The sequence below is a fragment of the Scyliorhinus canicula genome, chromosome 5, assembly GCF_902713615.1.
Source record: "Scyliorhinus canicula chromosome 5, sScyCan1.1, whole genome shotgun sequence".
Classification (NCBI taxonomy): Eukaryota; Metazoa; Chordata; class Chondrichthyes; order Carcharhiniformes; family Scyliorhinidae; genus Scyliorhinus; species Scyliorhinus canicula.
In genome coordinates, this window is record NC_052150.1 from 135,292,288 (window position 1) to 135,308,266 (window position 15,979).

Genomic DNA, 15,979 nt, shown 5'->3' on the forward strand with positions numbered 1-15,979 from the left:
CCGCCCCGCCGGGTAGTGGAGAATCCCTCCCCAAATCTTTTATTCTTATACCCGACCTTGCTCTGCCTCGATACTTGGTTAAAATCTGTTACACTCCCAACATATTTCAGTTCTGGCAAACTGCTTATTTTCAGCATTCCCCATTTTTATTTCAAATTTCCTGCACCTGCAATATTTTGCATTTTTGATGCTAACTGTTTGGTAGTTCATGAATTCAGGGCTGGATTCTCTGTTTTTGGGACTATGTTCCCACGCCATCGGGAAAACTCTGGTCTTTTACACCAGGAAAGCTGGCGTCAAACGGCCACAGGTTCCCCGTTTTGCAGGGGGCTAGCAGGCAGCCATCGTAGAGCTCGCAACTCAAGCTGCCGATACGGCCCCCCGCATGTCCAGGTCAGAGACCGCGCATGTGCATGGTGGCGGCCTCCCGCGGCCACTTCATGCTCCATGGCGGACTCAGCCCGTGGACTTGGACCGGCAAAATAGTGCCCTGCATCAGCCCCTTGCCCGCCCCAGACTGCCCGCACACATTGCCCCAAGCCCAGAATGAAGGCCCGCCAATCGGCCCTCTCCCGACTGTGGCGACCCCGGACTGAGTCCACAGCCACCGCGCAGGGATCACAGCCGGTGGGACCATGTTAGAACAATGCCGTTGAGAATTTGGTCGGTGGGCAACGGAGCATCGCGGGGCGGGCCTCAGGCAATTGCCTGAGGCGGTGGATACTCAGTGCGGCATACTCCACGTGTATGCCAATTTTCGGGAGCGGACAATCAAAGATTTTGTGCGCAAAAACGGATTCTCTGCCCCGTCAACGAACGCGATTTTGGCGTTGGGAAGCAGAGAATCTAGCACTGATATGAATTATTTTATCAGACAGCCCGCAGGATTAATAGATGGATTGCTAATACTGTCTGATACAGAGTTTGAATTCAGTTTTACGTCTGATGGTTTTAATATTGCACAATGCAGACAGAAATGCACGTTCTCATAAAATACAAATATTGGTAACAAATTACAAAATATGAAGCCCATTCTATATTCTTTTAAGACCTCTTCTTTTTGATATATAGTTGGAAAACCTCACAAATGTAGCTTTTGTGGGAGAAGCTACAAGCAACGCAGCTCACTTGAAGAACACAAAGAACGTTGCCACAATTACTTGCAAACCATGGGACTGCATAGTGGTATTTATTCAGGTAAAAAATACTATTTCATTATTACATAGGATTAAGCAGGATATTGTTATGGGTTCGGACCAGAACCCCAATTGTGGAATTAGAACCCAACTATGTGCATTTGGTAAACCTGTGAGCAAATGTTCCTGCACTACAAGAGTGATAACACTGACCAGTAGATAGCTTTTGTATTAATACAAGCTTCAATTTGAACAAATCATTAAGCATATTAGCAACAAAGAAATAGCTTTACAGTTAACAGACACAACATCTTAACTTGCTTACTGAATCCTGTCTCTACATCCTAATTAAGCAACCCATATATTTCAAATACCACTTATGTCTAAAGTTAACAACCAGGTTTTACTCGCTTATCTTGATGCAGAGTCCTTGGAGAGAGAATCCTTCTTTTAGGACCAAGCTGAAAACCTCCTGCTCAACTTCGAGCCTGGTAGCAAGTACCATGTCCAGACAGACCTGGCCCTTCCCATTAGTTACACCAGCTGCACTCAAAGCACACAGCATTCTTTTGTCTCGTGTTACAAGAATGTGTCTTGATTTGTTTAGCCAGGCTCAAACTGTTGCAACATTACATGAACTCTATCTGCAAACAGGAAAAATGGTTTTTAATGTTTATTAGCAAAACACTCCCCCTGCAAAAATCACTGATGACCTGAGTTTTAACCTCGGCTCGGGCAGACATACTGTCTGTCAGCATTTTCGATTGGATTGGATTTGATTTGATTTATTGTCATGTGTACCGAGGTACAGTGAAAAGTATTATTCCAGACAGATCATTCCATACATGGAAAAAAAACATAGGACATACATAAATACACAATGGAAATACATAGACACAGGCACAGGTGAAGAAGTATGGAGTGCAGTATTACTCAGTCGAGAAGATGTGTGGAGAGATCAGTTCTGTCCATAAGAAGGTCGTTTAGGAGTCTGGTAACAGCTGGGGAAAAGCTGTTTTTGAATCTGTTAGTGCATGTTCTCAGATTATTGTATCTCCTGCCCAATGGAAGAATTTGGAAGAGAGAATAACCCGGGTGGGAGGGATCTTTTATTATGCTGCCCGCTTTCCCAAGGCTGCAGGAGGTGTATACAGAGTTAGTCGATGGAAGGCGGGTTTGCGTGATGGGCTGGTCTGTGTTCACGACTCTCTGTAGATTCTTACGGTCTTGGGCCGAGCAATTGCCAACCAGGCTGTGATGCAGCCAGATAGGATGCTTTCTAAGATGCATCTTTAAAAATTGGTAAGAGTCAATATGGACATGCCGAATTTCCTTAGTTTCTGAGGACATATAGGTGGTGTCATGCTTTCTTTGTCATAGCATCGATGTGGGTTTTAATATTACTGTAAAATACAAACTATAAAGTGACCATTTCTTATATAGAATATACACAGAGAAACAGGCTATTCACCTCTGTACTGGTGTTTATGCTCCACTCAAAGCTCTCGTCTAAATCTCCCATCGTAACCATCTATTCCCCTCTCCCTCAGATCCTTATCTAGTTTCTCTTAAAATGCACCTGTACTGTTCGCTTCAGTTCCACATTCTTAATACTTTTTAGGCAAAGAGGTTTCTTCTGATTGGATTTCTTGAGGACTAGTTAGGCCCTTCCCCACAGAGAAAACATTGGGCGTGATTCTCCGAACCCGGGAGAAATCGTGAGGCTGACGTCAAAAACAGGCGGGTTTGACGCCAGCCTCCGCCCCCCCGACCGGGAACCGATTCTGCTCCCCGGTCGGGGCTAGCATGCCGCGGCCGTGAACTCCGGCATCGCGGGCTTAACGAATTTCGTTAAGCCCGCTAGACAGAGTTGGCGACGGCTGATGCGTCACATGACGTCAGCCGCGCATGCGCGGATTGGAAGACTCCAACCCGCGCATGCGCGGATGACGTCATCACGCATTTGCGTCAAATCCGCGCATGCGCGGGCCGGTATGCCCCTCAGCCGCCCCGCGAATGGATACAGCGGGGCGGCGGAAGGATAAAGAGTGCGCGGGGTAAGTACCCGCTGCCCGCGATCGGTGGGCACCGATCACGGGCCCATGGCACCCTTGGCACGGCCGTGGTACTGCCGTGCCAATCGGTGCCATGGTTCCCCAGATCGCGACTTTACGGCCGTTTTTACGAACGGTCAGACCAGGTGTGTTTGACGTTCATAAAAACGGTCGTAAAGGACTTGGAATTCGGCCCATCGGCCAGCTGAGAATTGCTGCTCGCCGTAAAAAAAACGGCGGGCAGCGATTCGTGTCGGGAGGCGGGCGTGGGGGGGGGAGAATAGCGGGAGGGCGTCAGACCAGCGTGGCCGTAAAAATTTACGACCCCCGCTATTCTCCGCACCGTCGTGAGTGCGGAGAATCGCCCCCATTATCTTTGCAGCCACTCTGAAAATCTCTCAGATTTTTAAAGAACTCTTTTTGGTCACCCCCCAAAAGGGAAAAGACCGAGCCTGTCAATTCTGCCTCATATGTATAAGCACACATTTCTGATATAATCCTAGTAAATCTTCTCTGCATGCTCGACAGTGCCGTTATATTTTTAAAATAATATAGTGACCAGAACTGCACACAGTACTCTTAAGTGTAGTCTAACTGATACAGGTTTAGCACAATTTTCCTACTTTGTAATTCTGTCTTTCTAGAAATATAGCCGATTGTTTGGTTTGCTTTTTAGATTTCAAGACAGCTTTTAGCAAAGTACCACAAAAGGCTGGTTAATAAAATCGATGCTCATAGAATAGGAGTATTAGAGTCAGCTTGAATAAAAGAATTGTATTCAGGACAGAAAGCAGCGGGTTGTGGTCAATGGTTGTTTTCCCAACAGGAGTATAGAGCAGTGATGTTTGCCAAAGTTCAGTGCTAGGACAACTTTTTTGATAAATGTACAAAAATAAGTTAAATATTGAAATACAGCGTAAAATTTCAAAATATGCTGATGGGTATCAAATTTGAAGGTGTGGCTGACAGTGAAGATTATACCAATATACAACAGGACATAGGCAACAGAATAGGCACACACATGGCAGATGGTATTTAATAGAGAAGTGTGAGAATTTGCATTTTGGTAGAAGGGAGAGGGTGAGGGTGTCAAGACCTAATAGCACCATTGTAAACTGTATGGCAAAACTAAGGGGGCGTGACAGTTCACGTCCATAGATCTTTGTATGTAGCGAGACTTATTGAGAGCATTAAAATGGGGAATGTTGGAAATTCTTGGCAGACAAAGAAACATCTACAAAAAGGTTAATGGCCTTTGATATTGAAAAAGTAGTTTGCAAATCATTTGGGATCTTGGGTTTCATAAATAGAGCTACTAAACACAGGGAGGTTGGATTTGAGAAGCTGGGGAGACTGAGGTGAGATTTGAATGAGGTGTACGAAAATACGAAAGATTTGAATAAGGTAGTTAAAGAAAAGCTGTTCCCATTAGCTGATTGTAGAAGGAATAGGGGACACAGAAGTGGGAGGCACGTTTGAAGGAGGGAGGGCTAATCCTGCCACCCACCCGCTTGCCGCAGACTATGAAATTTTATTGGGGCTCAGTGGAGGCATTGGATGGCCAGCCCACCCTTGGGCATATTAAAGCCCTTAAAGTGGCCACTTAAGGACCTCATCCTGCCCCCACTGGTATTTTACTCGTAGCAGTGGGAGGCTCATGCCATGTGGGAAGCCCAGAGTCTTTAGCTGCGCGGGCTCGTGCTGGGAAACGGTGGGGGAAGGGGTGGGGGGCGGGAATGGCGCAACAATGGGACTCATTGTAGGAGCCCCTCCCATGATCACTTCTGCCCCTTTACCCTTCCCTACACAGGCCTCTGTGTGAGCTGCTCACTAACTATTTAACTGGGTGGTCGGGGACCACGTTGAACCATAAAATCCAATTCAAGACTTTGGGCAAAAGATGCAGAGGCGATGTGAGCATGACCATAAAATCCATGTTTTCTGTATTATATAAAGACACCAGTCACTCATAAAGGCTTGTGTAAAACATAGTGACTTAATTTGTTTAAACTAGGCACATGAAAATATATATACGTGGATAGAAATCTTGGAGAGCAGCAGAGCTGTGTCTGCTCACAGGTCAAAGTTAAAGTGATGCTGAATCACGTGACACATTTCCTTTCCATAGAATCCCGATCCATAGAATCCCAACAGTGCAGAAGGAGGCCATGCGGTCCATCAAATCTGAACCAACCCTCCAAAACACTGCACATTAATCATAGCCAATCCATCTAACCTGCACATCTTTGAACTATCCACTTTCTTTTTAAAGTGACTTTCCCCCTCTTTCATAGCAGTAGAACTATTTACAATAGATGTTCATGTTGAGTTACCATTGTATAAATGTACAGGACAGGTACACCCATGAAACTGTAAAGTAAAAGCTAATCTGCTGTGCCCTGACATTGTAATGATATCCTTGACTGGAGGATTCTTCAATTGTTCACAGCGATCTGTGGGATTGTATTCTTAGATGCTGTAACTCGTTGCATTTGGAATCTTAACCTAGATGCAGTTGGACTGTATCTTGATTGAGGAGCTGGACTGTACCTGATTTGTTTCCTGTTGCACCTTATTGCACCTTTCTGTGCAAGGACTTCATAGGACATTGGTTCTGAACAAATTCCGGCCACCTTGACTTGTTTGCCATGTACCTTCTAGGGAACCTAGATGCCAACTTTTTGTGCCAACTCTAAACTTGGCAATTCTATACTCACATTTGTTTTGTGCATTATTGGCCATCTGGTCTTACAATTTTAAAAGTTGATCTCTAGTTTGTGAGAGAGTAGAATGTGTAAGGGGATTTCAATTGGTATGCACAATTTAGTTGGGCAAGAGCTCTGCCGGTGATCAAATCGTCGCACTTTAAGGTTCTTCTCTCAGATGTAACATTACAATGTGTAGATCTTGCCGGATCTGCCTACATTTGCGAAATAGGGATCTTCACTGTGCAAATCATTCATTCAGCTGGGCTGTTAGATCTATGGTAATAGGAAAACAAGTAATGTGAACGTTATTCCACTTCTCACACATATCCTGAAATGGCTTCCCAGTAAATTGTGGACTGTTAGCCATAACGATCTCTGTAGGCACACTAAATAAATTGAAAATAGCACTTAGAGTGTGCACGCAGTTGTGCTTGGCGTATTGTGCAATTGTTGAATAATGTGGTACTTGATCTTGTTCACGACAGTGACGATGAAGTCAGTGCCATGGACATGAAAGAGGTTGGATGCAATTTTGGTCCAAGGATGAGTCAGAATTTAATGTGGTATTGGTGGTTCTTTGTGCTGATTTGGCATATGCTCTTGACCTGCTTCACATTACTTGATAATGACTTCAATGTGATTGTACGTAACAGGCCAGTAGACTATCTCTCTTGCAAGTCTTCCTGTCTGATCGATGCCTGTGTGTGAGTCATCAAGTTGTTGAAGAATATCTGGTTAACAGAGGATCCAATACAATAACCCACCTGTTCTAAAAATGACTCTCCAAGAGATACCTAGCTCATCCCAATTAGACCAAAATGGTCTCATGTGCTCATGGATATGCTGAATTGAATCCGGCCATACTTCAACAATGGTTTTCCACAGTTTTGTTTCTCTAGTGTAGAGAATCTTTTGCCATTTTTTAATGCAGCTGCATTTGTATTGCGCAAAATGTACTATGATCCGTTGATGGGCTTGCATTTTCCTGGAAACATAATGTTGCAGCTCACTTGATGCTTACAATTTTGCCAAAACATTCAGGATGTTTTAATGTTATGTCGTGAACTGAGATGATAGGAGTAGTTTCTCAAAGTGATCAGCCAAATGATGCCCGATTAATTCCATAGATTATTACCATTGTGATGTCAAGGATTGCCTACAAACAGTTGGCCTTTAGTCTCCCAGATATAGAACATCTGGGACACCCAGGAGGATTGATTGTACTTGCACACCGGGACTATGGATCGTGCATATAGAATCAGTGAACTGTTGTGTGCTGAAAGTCCGATGGTAGTAGGTTCGCCATGGTCTTTCATGTCTGTGGATACATGTCTTTCACAATTCGCAGCAATAGTATTTTAGCATTTGTCCCTCTGTCATTCTTGAATATATCACCGTTCCTGCACTATCGCCGGGTCAATATCTTGGAACTCTGTCCCTAACAGCACAGTGGGTATACCTACACCACATGGATTGCAACAGTTCAAGAAGGCAGCTCACCACCAATTTCTCAAGGGCAATTAGAGGTGGACAATAAATGCTGGCCTCACGAGCAACTCCTACATCCCACTGTTGAATAAAAAAGTCTTGGCCAATAATAAGTAGCTGCTACCTTTTTTAGGGCAGATAATTTGAATCTTGGCAAACAGTTCCGATGGTGTTTTCCATAAGATTGACAGAGTGAAACTTGTGTTCACTGCTCACCATCTCCTCATGAACCCATCATGATTTTCTAGTTTGTTAATCACCTCGTGTGTTTTTCTTACGGGATACCGGATAGTCATTCTTATTGCCTGAAGATACCTGCTGTGTACAAAATGTTTGGATCAGCACACAGCTCTTTGTAGCTACATCAGCCTATGCTCTAGTGCACTGGGCGGCATGGTGGCACACTTAGTTAGCATTACTGTCTCACAGCGCCAGGGACCCGGGTTTGATTCTGACTTTGGGTGACTGTGTGGAGTTTGCACTGTCTCCCTGTGTCTGCGTGGGTTTCCTCCGGGTGCCACAGTCCAAAGGTGTGCAGGTTAGGTGGATTGGCCATGCATGCTAAATTGCCCCTCAGTGTCCAAAGGTTAGGTGGGGTTACGGGGTTATGAAATGAAAAAATGAAAATTGCTTATTGTCACGAGTAGGCTTCAATGAAGTTACTGTGAAAAGCCCCTAGTCTCCACATTCCGGCGCCTGTCCGGGGAGGCTGGTACGGGAATCGAACCGTGCTGCTGGCCTGCTTGGTCTGCTTTAAAAGCCAGCGATTTAGCTGAGTGAGCTAAACCAGCCCCTAATGAAATGAAAATCGCTTATTGTCACGAGTAGGCTTCAATTAAGTTACTGTGAAAAGCCCCTAGTCGCCACATTCCGGGGCCTGTTCAGGGAGGCTGTTACGGGAATCAAACCGTGCTGCTGGCCTGCTTTCAAAGCCAGCGCATTAGCCCTGTATTGGGGTAGGATGGGGGATTGGGCCTAGGTAGGGTGCTCTTTTGGAGGGTCAGTGTGGACCCGATGGGCCGAATGGCCTCCTACACTGTAGGGATTCTGAGATTCTACCATTCCTCTCTACCACATTACGTGCACAATTGCTGGAAAGCTGGGCATTTCCTTGGTTCATGCAGAAGTTCACACCTTCCATATGTCGTGCTAGGTTTGGGTGTTCGAGTGAGTACGTCAATAATTGAGGTTGTACTTAGGACCTGTAAGCTCCGTCAACCTGCAAGGATTGCTTCGTCCTAACTGTCCATTCTTGAATAGCCAATAGCGTTTTGGGCTTGCCAAATCTTTCTGGAATGCTTCCATGGGTGTGGATGTGACCGGCAACTCAACAACTCTGTCTGCTAGTTCTGTATTTGAAAAACCACAGTACATAGCCTTTTGTCGGCAACTGCTGATGGAGTAGCTTCTGTATTCTATAGGCTTCTGCCAAATTAAATTAATTCGAGTCAATGACTATGGAGATTTAACCTGATTTTAAACCATTCTCCCAATGAATCGTTCATCTTAAGCGCTTAAGATCCGTAAGCTCTTCTGCGAATAACCTTCACATCTTCAACCTGAATATACCTTCATTTCCAATTGCGAGGTGAATTTTTCTGGCATGTTTGCCTGGTTCGGATCCACCTGAATCAAGAAGCCATCATGGGTGCGATTCTCTGGCTTAATTACGCTCTCACTCGAGGGGGAGAGGCGGAAAACGAGAACTGCGGCGGGCGTTAAATTGTTTGTGATGCCCGCTCCCACAGGTGAAATCTTGCCATAGCATGGCGAGAAACCAATTATCACCACTTAAGTCCAATTTCCATATAATTAACAGGAGCCACCCCGTATCCAATGGCCTCCTGACATTCAGAGGTCTCCCCAGCAAGTGGTCAGGCTGGCGCCGATTAGGACTCCTTTTTTAAAAACTTGAACCTGGCAGATGGGCTGTTGCGGGGAACCCAGGAGGTGAGCAGCCATCTTCGCTCACAGACAATGAACAACCCTAGCCCCTGCCTGTCTGCCCCACCGACCACCCATAACTTCCACTGACCACCAGAGGCATCATACTGGTTGAGTTGAGGGTATTTTAATGTTTCTCGTTCAAGTGTACATCAGCGCTCCACTATCCCGATGGTGCCACCCCACTATGCCCACCCACCCTCCCTCCACCCACAAAGACTCCTTCCCACTCCCCCCCCAATGCACACTCCACACTTTACCCCTGCCCCACCCTCGCCGCCCCTCCGGTGGGGGAGGGGTTGGTGTCAACTCACTCGTTCTGCCCGGTGTAGGTCGCTAACCATCTTGCGGCACTGGAGACCAGTCCTCCTGGTCAAGCTGCCCGAGCTTATGGCCCTGCCACTTCATCCCAGGTGGCACTCGCCTCCCTGTGGCTTACCTTCCAGGACCTTGGGGGAACAGGACATCCCTCCTGGCCTCGACACATCTAGGAGCCTTCCCAGATCAACATCGACGAATCTTGGGGCCGGTGATCTCGGCACCATGGTTGTGAACTGAATGGGTTTGGTTGTGCAATTGCTGTTTAAGTGCTGTTCAACCATGTTAGTGGGGGGAGCTGGGGTGAGGGTGGTGAACACGGATCTGACAAATCAGCTAGTGAGCCTTCATTTGCAGCATGAAGCCTGTGAGGCCTCATTAAGTGGGCCAATTAACGTTGAATAACCTAGCTGGTTATTAACCTAGCTGGTTAACCTAGCAATTCCCACACTTCGAAATCTTTCGGGAGAATCGTGCCCCTTAGCTCTGTAAAATCTGCTTTAGCATTTTGAATTTGGATAGTAGGTCAGCTCCATCCTAACTCAAACTGAGGAATTTTGTTAGCATTCTGACAATATTGCTTTGGCCGTCCTATTATGTTATTCAATTTGTGTTGTTCAGTATTTCTCAAAGCCTCTTGTTATAATTACAACCTTCTCTGGTCTGAATTTTATGATTCTCTAATCCTTTAAAAGACTTTTGAAACTGTCAGTCAAAATGCGGAGATAAACTCCGACTGCAATAAATGTTTCTGGACCTTTTGGAACACAGCCAAGCATTCATTATGGGCTCAGCTATAGTAACAGCCCCTGGGAAATGTAAAAAATGGAGTCCAATTAAAGTGAAAAACATTTCCTTTTCTGAACCTACACTGGATGTCCCATCAATCAAAGCAGTCCAGGAGCAGTTGGAGGCTTTTGACAGCTGCTGAAGGCTTTTTTCATTTCAAAATGACTCTGGACATTTAAATCACTTCATATTTACACCAGTGATCATAATCACTGTAGTAAAATAACATCTAACTTACAATGCTGCATCAAAGTTGAAAGAAACTGCATCAATCTATTGAAAAGTTTTGTATTTCAAAGTCTATCAATAAAGGGCTTTTGTGTGCAGGTAACTTTTTTCAATTCCCCACTCTGACAGGCTGTGAACCATGACAGAAGGGGGCCCGACTCAACTAAAATTGCAAGAGTAATTAAATTTCCCAATCCACACAATGGAGCCAGCAGGGGCAGGAATGCTGCATATGGGCAGGCTACTTGCATCCTTATCCTGTTCTGATGAAAATGTGCCAGAAATGCGAATGGGGATCATGTAGGCAATTTTTAAAGGTTTCTCAAGTCACCCGACTTATTGAAAAAACAAGCCTGTGACTATGAATTTTCAATGCGACTATTGAATTTCCTTCTGCAACTGTACTAAGTCCACAGAGGCAGAAGTCCCTTCACCACAATCCCTTTTATTAACAAAACCAACAGCAGTACAATCACGTGCACTCAGCTTTCTGTCTACACTGGGAGTGCAGAGGATCTGACACTCCCTGTTGTACACAAAGAAGAGGTTCCCTGATTGGCCCGCTAATCAGGGAATTCGTATTCCAATTGGCCAATCTCAAAGGCCTGGTAAAACCTCTCCAATATTGCATTCCAGATCACAACAACTCATGTGTAGTTTTTTATAGAAGTTTCCTTAGTCGCTTCTGGTTATTTTACCAATCATGTTAAATCCATCTGGTTACTAACCCTTTCTGCCATTGGAAGCAGTTTATCCTATACACTATCAAAGTCATTCACAATTTTGAATACTTCTATCAAATCTGTTGTCTCCTCTACTCCTCGCCTTTGTCCTCCAGGTCTCTATCAACAAAGCTCAGGATCACACATGCCTTTTTTAAACAGGCTTTTCAACTTTGCACACACTCCCCCACATCCCTGCACCCTCTTTAAAATCATAACATATATTTCGGCTACTCCTCATTCTTTCTACCAAAACATTTAGTTTACGCTACTCTTCCCCATTCTTCCAAAATGTGTCACTTCACACATCTCTGTTAAAATTCCATCTGTCACAGATCCACCTGTTTATGTGTTCTCCTGTGGACTGCCAGTTTCTTCCTCATTGTTCACTACATTTCTGAATTTTGTCATCTTCAAACCCTGAAATTATGTCCTGTGTACCCAAGCCCATTAATGTACATCAAGAAGAGCAATAGTCTTAATACTGGCCCCATGAGGAACACCACCGCACGTTTCCCTCCAGTCTGAAGAACACCTGTTCACCATACCTCTCTTGGCTCTGTTTCCCAGCCAAACTTCTATCCAGCTACCACTGCCCCTTTAATCCCATGGTCTTCATCCTGCCAGGGAGTCTGCCATGTGGCAGGATCCATTTACACAACATCATCAATTTTCTCCATTATTTCATCAAAGAACTCAATCAAGTTCACCAAACATGACTTTCTGCAAATAAAATACATGCTGACCTACTTTATCAGCCTAAACCTTTCCAAATTTCAGAGAAGACTGAAGGAGAAGACACAAGGAGAGATTAAGTAGTTTTGGATTATACTCGTTGGAATTAAGACGAATGAGAGCGGATCAGATCGAGGTATTAAAAAATACTAAAAGGGCTTGACAAAGTAAACGTAGGCTAAATGTTCCCCCTTATGGGGCAATCTAGAACAGAAGATCACAGATATAGGTTGAGAGGCAATAGGTTTAGAACTAAGATGAGGAGGAAGTACTTCTCGCAGAGGGTGGTGAATTTGTGGAACTCGCACCATAGTGCTATTAAGTCTGAATCATTAAATGGTTTCAAGAGAGATAGATATATTTCTGATTTCAAAACAGGTTGGAGGGGCATGGGGAACAGGTAGGGAGGTGAGTCCAGGAAGAGATCAGCCATGATCTGATTGAGTGGTGGAGCAGGCTTGAAAGGCTGAATTGCATCCCTCTGCTCCTAATTCCTATGTCCCTAGGACTAGAGGAGTTATGTCCAATGGCCATGAAAAATGAGATATAAATGAAAGTCTTTGGTTCTCTCTTTATGTACACAGTAGTGACTACACTTCAAAAGCATTTCATTGAATGTGATATTCTGAGGACTTAAACGGGCTTTATAAATTCAAGTTATTTGAGTCCCGAAAGATGAGCTGTTAGGTAATTTGGACATTCTGAATTCTCCCTCCATCCTCCATGTACCTGAACAGGTGCGGAGTGTGGCGACTGGGGGATTTTTACAGTAACTTCATCGCAGTGTTAATGTAAGCCTACTTGTGGCAATAATAAAAATTAGTATATTATTATTATTGTTCCTTTTCTTTCATCGATGCTTTACAGTTTGAGAACTCTGGAGAACCCCCACCTACGTGGAATTGATGGCTTCTGTCATATCTCTCTGGAGTACAGCTGAACCCAGCTATCACATGTGTTTTAACCAGATTGCCCAAGTAGATTTGGTCAGTAGGCAATTAGAGGTGACTGTAACCCCTTGCATGTTGTTTTTTTGGATTGTAAGGTAAAGGTAAAGTGACCATAGTCCCAGATGGCCATAGGCTGCTTTCTCCTTTAAGGAAAGGATGGTGATTCACCCTAAGGATCACCACACCTCAGGCAAGGGACAAGGTTGAGAAAGCGGGCCTTCATGAATAGCCTCAGCCAGTACGGGAATTGGACCTGCACTGTTGGCCTCGCTCTGCATCATGAAGCAGCTGTCTAGCTTAGTGAGCTAATAGTGGTATTGTTGCTGGACAAGTGAACCAAAAACTCCAAATAATGCTCTGGGGGCCCAGGTTCAAATCCTGCCACTGCAGATAGTGATATTTGAATTCAATAAAAATCTAGAATTAAAAGTCTAATGATAACCATAAAACGATTGTCGTAAAAGCCAGTCTGGTTCACTTAGGAAATCTGCCATCCTTACCCAGTCTGGTTTACATGTGACTCCAAACCCGTAGCGATGTGGTTGACTCTTAATAGAGCCCCCTCAAAGGCAATTAGGGATGGGCAATAAATGCTGGCCAATCTGCCCATGTCCCAAATTTAAAAACCTTGATTGTATAAAAATAACACTCATTCATGAAAGCCTATCAATACACATGAATCCCCTCAAGTGTTTAATCCCTTATAAAAACAAACATTTGAATTGATAACCCCATATCAAAAACAGTTCATCTTTTAATAAGCTTCTGGATCAGCCAAACTGTGAACCTACACCCCCCCCCCCCCCCCACCCCCGTCCAATAATGAAAGATTACGAAAGCAGTAAAGCATCAACAAATAACTATTGATGCTACAAATACAGTTTTTTTCAACTCTCAGGTAAGGTCTCAGGTAATCTGTTTTTTTCTTAATGTAGAAAGGGAAGTCTATTTAAATAATTTTGACAGCTTGACAGTTCCAAGGACCTTATACACCCCTTATGAGTATTTATGTCTACTTTAAATACTCTCACAATACAAGAACCTTGCTCCAGCATAAATGCCGTCTGTTTGAACTCAGCACTGAGTTTAGATAATCTTGCTGGGTTCGGCTTTCCCCCATATGTGAGTCACGCTGCGCCCCTGTTGCTGTACCGGTAAAAATAGGATCGGTCGGAAATGTGGATAGGACTTGCGCATCCACATTCCCAGCATCATTTTGAATATGTTCAATTTGGCAAAAACCTAGTTAGTCTAAGTGTCGTTCAAATGAAATGAGATTAAGGGGCAGCAGCATATCTTTGTAATAATAATAATCTTTATTGTCACAAGTAGGCTTATATTAACACTGCAATTAAGTTACTGTGAAAAGCCCCTAATCGCCATATTTCGGAGCTTTTTCGGGTACACAAAGGGAGAATTCAGAATGCCCAAATGACCTAACAGCACGTCTTTTGGGACTTGTGGGAGGAAACCGGAGCACCAGGAGGAAACCCACGCAGACACAGGGAGAACATGCAGACTCCGCACAGTCAGTGACCCAAGCCAGGAATCGAACGTAGGACCCTGGGGCTGTGAAGCAATAGTGCTAGCCACTGTGCTGCCGTGCCATCCAAACACAGCTGAAGGAGGTTGTGATGAAGAGGGCAGAGAGTAGAGCGCGGGTGGATTGAGCAGGAGACAAAAGATCCTGTATATTTCACCAGAAAACAAGTCCACAACATATTCTCACCCAATCCCCAACACCAGCGTAAAAAGGAAAGCTTTCAGCACCCTCACCTCACTATTTTCCCATTTTTATGCTCATTAAGACAGGGAATTAGTGATCATTATGTTCTCAAAAAACTTCATTCCCGAAGTTCTGCATCTGAAACCGGTATCAAAATTGCGACATTTGCTTTGTTTTATCATTGTATAATCTCTGACCTAAATTCCATTTAATGGGTGTTAGCACAACAGTGTATTTGTGGTTACATATTCCTCCACCACAAGTGCAATGTTATATTTTGCTCCTAATTAGGGTAGCACAGTGGTGAGCACTGCTGCCTCACAGCTCCAGGGTCCTGGGTTCAATTCCGGCCTCGGGTGACTGTGTGGAGCTTGCACTTTCTCCCAGTGCCTGCGTGGGTTTCTTCCGGGTGCTCTAGTTTCCTCCCACAGTCCAAAGATGTGCAAATTAGGTGGATTGGCCATACTAAATTGTCCCACAGCGTCCAAATTTTAGGTGGGGTTATTGGGTTACACGGGTAGGGTGGAGGCATGGGCTTAAGTAGGGTGCTCTTGTGAGCACAGTAGTTAGCACTGCTGCCTACAGCGCTGAGGACCCAGGTTCGATCCCGGCCCCGGGTCACTGTCTGTGTGGAGTTCACACATTCTCCCCGTGTCTGCATGGGTTTCACCCCCACAACCCAAAGATGTGCAAGGTAGGTGGATTGGCCACGTTAAATTGCCCCTTAATTGGGGGAAAAAAAATAACTGGGTAGTCTAAATTTATTTTTTCAAAAAGAAAATTTTAATTTCCAAAGGCCGATGCAGACGCATTGAGCCAAATGGCCTTCTGCACTGTAAATCCTATGATTATTTTGCTACAATAGACTTTATTTGTTGTTCTATATTGATGAAGCTCGATGAGTGCAGCACCTGATGTGCTGCCACCAGAATCTTGCTGTTCTTTGCCAAGTTGCAAAATATTCTATAAAGGAGTGGTTCACCCTTTCTGCTTCCCTGTTTTTTCCAAACACAGGAGGAAATGCCTTTATAGTAATGCAATGTGGGGTAATATCTTCCCCATTGTTTGCTAAAATACCAGTGCGAGAATGTACCAGAAACATGCAACTTACCTTGTGCATTTATTTTTGGCACTGTACTTAACTTGTTCTTAACAGTGCCTTAATTGTTTCCATTGGCCAT

The 15,979-nt window shown here is 44.5% G+C and overlaps 1 protein-coding gene across 10 annotated transcripts in view; it reads left to right on the forward strand.

The window, feature by feature from the left end:
* ikzf1 (IKAROS family zinc finger 1 (Ikaros)) overlaps positions 1-15,979 on the forward strand; it is a 118,840-nt gene that overhangs the window by 91,922 nt on the left and 10,939 nt on the right. For all 10 annotated transcript variants that reach the window (XM_038797725.1, XM_038797723.1, XM_038797729.1 and 7 more), the window contains one exon: positions 1,072-1,197. In XM_038797725.1, coding sequence (XP_038653653.1) covers positions 1,072-1,197 — 126 coding nt within the window. The remainder of the gene's footprint in view (positions 1-1,071; positions 1,198-15,979) is intronic.